General features: G+C 35.8%; 1 protein-coding gene across 1 annotated transcript in view; it reads left to right on the top strand.

Moving 5' to 3' along the window:
• Nucleotides 1–7937, top strand: part of LOC108310203 (A disintegrin and metallopeptidase domain 3-like) — a 73486-nt gene that overhangs the window by 51923 nt on the left and 13626 nt on the right. Inside the window, exons 13-14 of the mRNA XM_037741575.1 lie at nucleotides 3219–3296; nucleotides 5242–5356. Of these exons, the coding sequence (XP_037597503.1) occupies nucleotides 3219–3296; nucleotides 5242–5356 (193 nt within the window). The remainder of the gene's footprint in view (nucleotides 1–3218; nucleotides 3297–5241; nucleotides 5357–7937) is intronic.

Genomic DNA, 7937 nt, shown 5'->3' with positions numbered 1-7937 from the left:
TTAGGGGGAGTCTCACTATATCGCCCAGGCCGGAGTGCAGTGGCACCATCTCGGCTCACTGCAACCTTCGCCTTCTGGGTTCAAGTGATTCTCCTGCCTCAACCTCCTAAGCAGCTGGTATTACAGGCATGTGCCAACATGCCCAGCTAATTTTTGTATTTTTAGTATAGACAGGGTTTCACCGTGCTGGTCGGGCTGGTCTCGAACTCCTGACCTTGTGATCCACCCATCTCAGCATCCTAACGTGCTAGAATTACAGACATGAGCCACTGCACGAGGATCAATTTTAATTTTTGTAATATAGACAGCATAATACGGAACATATTCAGTCTTTGTCTCTGATTCTTGGCACACAGCTTCTAATAAAACCCTTGGAATTTCCCAAGTGATGGAAGTGTTTTTTGTTCTTGAGAATGAGAACACATTCTCAAGTTCAGTCACACCTGAAATTGTGCTTATTTCTATCAGGTGATTTAGGGTGGGACCGCTAGCTGGCCTTAGAACAGGACTGGTTATCAGGATGACCAAGAGATTACAGAGCTGGAACTTTCAGCCTGACTCACTGGACTTTTGGAAGAAGAGAGGCAGGGCTGGAAATTGATCTCTATTAAAACCCTTGAACAAAGTGTTCAATTGATCTCTATTACATTGATCTCTGTTAAAACCCTTGAACAAAGAGATTCAGTGATCTTCTGGGCTAAAAAACATATCAGTTTTCTGGGAGGGTGGTGCGGCTGGAGAAAGCATGGAAATTCTTCTTCCCTTCTCCAATTCCCTGCCCTAAATATATCATCCATGTAGCTGTTCTTCAGTTGTATCCTATATAATAAACCATTAAATATAAGCAAAGTATTTTCCTGAGTTCTGTGAGCCATGCTAACATTGTTACCCTGTGGAGGGAGTCATAAAAACCCCTAACTTATATCTGGTCTGTCAGAAGTATGGCTTACTTGCACCTGGTATGGGGCCAGTCTTGAAAGATGAAGCCCCTTAGCTTGTGATATCTAATGTGTCTTAGTTGTTGTGTTGCTATGAAATAATACTAAGGCTGGGTAACTTATAAAGGAAATCAGTTTATTTGGCTCACAGTTCTGCAGACTGAACAAGAAGCATGGTGCCAGCATCTGCTTCCGGTGAGGGGTTCAGGCTACTTCCACTCTTGGTAGAAGGAGAAGGGGAACTGGCATGTGCAGAGATCACATAGTGAGAGAAGAAGCAAGAGAGAAAGGAGGGAAGTTCTACGCTCCTTTTAAAAATAATAATAATAACCAGCTCTCATGAGAACTCATAGAGTGAGAACCGAGGTCCGTCATTACTAAACAGAGATTAAACAAAGAAAATAAAGCCAATGGATAAACAGGACAAAAAGTTCATTCTTCAAAAAGATAAAATTGATACAATACTGAAGCAGGATATCTCCCCAGCCCCTTTGTGGGACTCACGACAGGGGTGCCTTGTTTATTCAGCCTTTTGCTCTCAAGTCCTCCTTGGAGGGCGCACAGGAACAAGAAGGCCGGAACTGGAGTACCTGAGCTCAGAAACCAGTCAACCAGTTTGGTGCTGGCAGGAGTGAACTCCACTCACTGGGACCTGCTGCATTCCGCCCCTCGCAGGAGAGAAAGTGCAGGTGAGAGAATGAAGAAGCCAGGGCAAGTGCTTTTGCGTGCTGGCAGGAACAAACTCCCTGTGGGCCCCAAAGCAGGGTCTAAGGGGGTGCCTATAACCCCTGAAGCTCCAGAAGGCATGTTTCAGTGCGTTTTTAGCTTTGTCATCTGTAGATGGTTTAAGTGTTAACAGCTCAGTGGGCCCGCAGCTGCCCTCTGCCAGCCAGGGCAAAGGGCCAGTGTGACAGCCTTTTGTATACACACTCCTGGCTAAATTTATATGACACAAAAACAGCTTGAATAGTCGAAGTAATCCTAACCAAAAAGAACAATGATGGAGGCATCACATTACCTAGCTTTACATTACACTACAATCCAATAGTAACCAAAACAGCAAGATATGATTATAAAAATATACACATAGATCAATGGAACAGAAAAGAGAACCCAGAAATCCACATCATGTTTACAGCAAACAGATCTTCAACAAAGCCAGCAAGAACATACATTGGGGAAACTGTCTTCAAAAAGGTGCTGGGAAAACTGGATAGCATATGCTGAAGAATGACACTGGATCCATACCTTGCAGCATATACAAAAACGACCTCAAGGTGGATTAAAGACCTAAATGTAATATCTGAAACTATAAACACCTTAGAAGAAAACCTACCAAAAACTCTTTTGGACATTGGCCTAGGCAAAAATACATGACCAAATCCTCAAAAGCAAACACAATGAAAACAAAAATAGACAAATGGGACTTAATTAAACTAAAAGTCTTCTGCACAGCAAAGGAGACAACAGTAAACACATAATCTACAGAATGGAAAAATATTTGCAAATTATAAATCCAACAAAGAACCAATATCCAGAATCTGCAGGGAACTCAAACAACAGAACAACAAAATAACCAAGTAACCCCATTAACATGTGGGCAAAGGACATGAACAGACACTTCTCAAAAGAAGACATACAGTGAAAAAACGTAGAAAAAAATGCCCAAGATCACCAACTATGAGATTAAAACCATAATGAGATATCTGCTTACACTAGTCAGAGTGGTTGTTATTAAAAAGTCAAAAAATAATAGATGTCAAGAACATGGAGAAAAAGAAAAGTTTATACACTGATGTTGGGAATGTAAATTAGTACAACCTATTTGAAAAGACTATGGAGATTCCTCAAAGTACTAAATATAGACACACCATTTGACATAGCCAATCTACTACTCAAATAGAAAATGAGCATAAAAATATCTTCTTCTAAGGATCTATATTAATAAATAATAGAACGATGCATAAAAAATGTTAAATTTGGCCCTATAAATTAAAAATTGCCAGTACAAGCTGGCTACATTTTTCTTATACCAGCTTGTAATAAAAATTATATTTCTGCTTTCTGAACATAAAATATCTCATTTTTAATATTTTTTATTAAGTAATATACCATTTAGAAATTGTTCATATGTTTTTTATGAAAATAAAATGTTATGAAATTCAGATTTACCTGTTCTGTATACCTCCTGTGCATATATAATATTTGTACAAACATGATTCTTCATCTCTTGACTTTACATTTAGTATTTTTGTTGTTGTTTGCTTTCTAACATTTTAGGCATGTCGATCAAAACAATGCTTATTTATTGGTGACATAAATATAACAAAGTGTAACAGAACTTGCGCAGGACATGGGGTATGTAACAAGTTACTCTTTTTCTTAGTATAATTAATATATGTTAATAACACTTTCTATGAGTTCACAAGCATTACATGTGAAAATTTCTTTTTGAAAATTGTCAGTAAAAAGAAAAGTAGATTCACTATATGTATAATATATATATAATTTATGTGTATGATCAGATTGTTTTAGGCCTCTTGAGCAAATAAGTATACACTTTGTAAAAAATGCACTGTGAAACAGAATCCGTTAGTATAACATTAGATTAAGATTACAAAATTTTGGAAATGGATTTATTAAGGATTACACTTATACTTTTATGCATATACATAATGTTTATAATTGAGTGTATGTGTACTTAATATTTATGAACATTCACATACTATTATGCACATTGATTTATAGAATCAGAGTTTTCAGTCCATTAAGATCTGTTTCATTCCTCAACAGCTTCAACTTATTTCACTATATGGATCATCCATACAATATTTGAAATGCCATTCATTGATGGCATTTCAATTGATGTTAAACTTTAGCTTAATTATTACAAATAGTGATACAACAGATATTATTGTAAATTTACCTTTGCACATTTACCTGCTTTCTTAAATGAATAGCAAATAAAATTTGTTTGGACCGAATATATAAACAATTTGAATTTTCCTAAGTAACATATGTCTTCAAGAAACATTATACCAGTTTTTTTCTCCCATCTATCATATATGAAAATGTGCATTTCCTCATATTCTGCCCAGATTAGTGGTATTAACCTTTTTAGTCTCTTTTAACATGCTAAGTCTATTGTTAATTTGAATTTATTTGATATTTAATAATGCAACTCCTAAGTATGGTCATATCTACCACTTGCATTTCTGTTTGTTCATGTATTGTAAACTTATTTACTGGCTTTTGTAAACTTTATAAGTCATTCTAAGCATGCATTTGTCTCTTTATGGTCAGTGTCTTCTGCCATATTGATGGTTCATATTTTTTATAGTAATTTAGGAAAAAAAACTGACCTGTCTGTGTGGCTTACATCAATTTTTCTCCAAAATTACTTACACATCTATTATTTACAGTTCCTTTTTTTGTTACTTAGTTTTAATTGACTTTCTTAACTAATTTTGTATGCATTTATTTCTGAATTCTCTACTGGCCCTTTTTCTTTCCTTCTTTCTTTTTTGAGACAGAGTCTTGCTCTGTCATCAGGCGCCACGCTGGAGCGCAGTGACGCGATATCAGCTCACTGCAACCTCTGCCTCCCAGGTTCAAGCAATTATCCTGCCTCAGCCTCCCAAGTAGCAGGAACTACAGGCACGCACCACCACGTGCAGCTAATTTTTGTATTTTAGTAGAGGCAGGGTTTCAGTATATTGGCCAGTATGGTCCCAATCTCTTCATCTCGTGATCCGCCCACCTCAGCCTCCCAAAGTGCTGAGAATACAGGCTTGAGCCACCACTCCCCGCCTACTGGCCCTTTTTCTAATCATCTGCCAGATCACATGTATACATTCTTTCTTCTTTCTATATAAATGTATCTGATTGAGCAAGCATCTTGAAACTTTGGCTTTCCCCCATATTTTTTAATAAAATTTTGCCCTCGTCACAATTGTTTTTTTTAAATCCAGCACAATTCATAACAAATTTTTACTCCCACGATTCTACAGTTTCTAACATCATAACCTGCATGCCTTTCTAATAAAACGCATTTAAATTTTATCAAGAATTATTCCTTTTATTTGGAAATGTAAGAGACAAACAAAGAAGATACCTCTATGATTTTTGAAAATATATTGCATGGACATTTATTATACTACCTTTTATTTCTAAAATTTTTTCATATTAAATTTAAAGCTCCTTATATTAAATGGTAATATTTTAAAATTTTATATTGACAGTCATATATCAGGCAGTTAATTTAGTTGTATAATTTTTTCTTGTTTGTTTGTTTTGGTTTTAGGTTTGCAATGAACATTTCAATTGTCAGTGTGATCCTGGTTATGCTCCTCCAAATTGTGAACCAGCACTATCATCACCAGGAGGAAGTATCAATGATGGATATTGGCTTTTATCAGGTTAGTCTCTAGATCTGTGTTTCAATACAGCTTTCTGCTCTCATAGAAATGGTGTACACCTTTGCCATCCTATAGGACTATCGAGCACCTAGAATGTAGAAACTGCCACTAAGGAACTGAAATTTCAACTGTATTTTACCTTATTTAATTTAAATTTAAATGACCGCTGTGGCTAGTGGCTACCAACTTGGATCTAGAGCCAGACAGCTCTAAATCATTCTGCCAACCAAAATTTTCTGTATAGTTATAATTCTAACCTATAAGTGAACATTTTAAAAGGCCTCCCCTTCACTTCAAGCAGGGTTCTCAGAATATTTCTATTTTACAACAGAGTAGTTAAATGATAGAAATGGTTGTAGTTTTATCATGTAGTTTGTGTATTCCAAGGATGCCACCTATTGTGATATCCCAATTCACAATCAAATTGAATCTTTAAAGTTAACTGTTTTTGTAATATTGAAAGAAAAAAATCATTAAATTTTTCATGCCTGCAGCATATGAATAGTCTGAGGCACTGAACATTTTTAAATTGATTTGATGAAAAGTCATGAACAAATATATTTGTTTTTACTAAAGCTTTCTTTTACTATTAGAATTGTATACTTGAGTAAATACTTGAGGAATTGATTCATACGTCAAATACGCTGAAATGACAATTACATTTCTTTTTTTTTTTTTTTTTTTTTTTTATTTTTTTTTTTTTTTTTTTTTTTTTTTTTTGAGGCAGAGTCTTGCTCTGTAGCCCAGGCTAGAGTGCAGCGGTGCAATCCTGGCTCACTGCAACCTCCGCCTCCCGGGTCCCGGTTCAAGCAACTCTCCTGCCTCTGCCTCCCAAGTAGCTGGGATGAGACGATATTTAATTGTAGTTTTTATTTGCCTTTACCTGATGATCAGTGATATTGAGCCTCTTTTAATATACCTGTTTGTATGCATTCTTTTGAGAAATGTTTACTCAGATCTTTTGCTCATTTTCAAATTAAATTTTATATTGAGTTGTTTGAGCTCCTCCTATATTCCGGTTATTAATCCCGTGTCAGATGAGTAATTTACAAATATTTTCTTCTGTTCAGTAGGTTGTCCCCTCACTTGGTTGATTGTTTCCCTTTCTATTTAGAAGCTTCTTAGCTTGATGTGATCCTATTTGTCAATTTCTGCTGTGATTGCCTGAGTTTCTGAGGTTTTCCTCAAGAAATGTGTGCCCAAATTAATGTCCTGGAGAGGTTACCCAATGTTTTGTTTTAGTTGTTTTATAGTTTAGGGTCTTAGATTTAAGTCTTTAATTCATTTTCATTTGATTTTTGTATATGGCAAGAGATTGGGATCTAGTTTCATTCTTCTTCATATGGCTATGTAGTTTTCACAGCACTATTTATTGAAGAGACTGTTCTTTCCCCAATGTATGTTCTTGACACCTTTATTGAGAATAAATGGACTTTAAATATGTGGATTAACTTGTGGGTTCTTTATGCTGTTTTATTTATCTATGTATCTGTTTTATGCCAGCATCATGGTATTTTGATTACTATAGCTTTGTGTAGTGTCAACTCAGGTAACATGATTTCTCCAGTTTTGTTCTTTTTGCTTAGGATGACTTTGACTAGTCTGGGTTTTTTGTCTGCATATACATTTTAGGACTGTGTTTTTTATTTTTGTGAATAATTGCATTGAGTCTGTAGATTGTTCCATTTAATGTCTGTTTCATCATATATATGTATCACAGTTTGTTTATTTATTTATTTATTTATTTTCAAATTATACTTTAAAATCTGGCATACATATGCAGAACATGCAGGTTTGTTACATAGGTATACACGTGCCATGGAGGTTTCCTGCATCCATCACTCTGTCATCTACATTAGGTATTTCTCCTAATGCTATCCCTCCCCTGTACCCCCACCCCCTGCTATCCCTCCTCTAGCCTCCGCCAACAACAGACCCCCAGGTCTGATGTTCTCCTTCCTGTGTCCATGTGTTCTCATTGTTCAACACCCACTTATGAGTGAGAACATGTGGTGTTTGGTTTTTCTGTTCTTGGGTTAGTTTGCTGATAATGATGGTTTCCAGCTTTCTTCATATCCCTACAAAGGACATAAACTCATCCTTTTTATGACTGCATAGTATTCCATGATGTATACATGACACATTTTCTTTATTCAGTCTATCATTTATGGACATTTGGGTTGGTTCCTAGTCTTTGCTATTGTGAATAGTGCTGCAATGAACATACGTGTACATGTGTCTTTATAGTAAAATTATTTATAATCTTATAGGTATATACCCAGGGGATTGCTGAATCAAATGGTATTTCTATTTCTAGATTTTTGAGGAATTGCCACACTGTCTTCCACAATGGTTGAACTAATTTACACTCCCATCAACAGTGTAAAAGCATTCTTACTTCTCCACATACTCTCCAGCATCTGTTGTCTCCAGATTTTTTAATGATCGCTATTCTAACTGGCGTGAGATGGTATCTCAATGTAGCTTTGATTTGCATTTCTCTGATGACCAGTGATGATGAGCATTTTTTCATATATTTGTTGGCCTCATGAATGTCTTCTTTTGTAAAGTATCTGTTCAT

This window comes from Cebus imitator, unplaced genomic scaffold (genome assembly GCF_001604975.1).
Source record: "Cebus imitator isolate Cc_AM_T3 unplaced genomic scaffold, Cebus_imitator-1.0 Scaffold5, whole genome shotgun sequence".
NCBI lineage: Eukaryota > Metazoa > Chordata > Mammalia > Primates > Cebidae > Cebus > Cebus imitator.
This window is presented reverse-complemented; position numbering and strand designations above follow the sequence as displayed.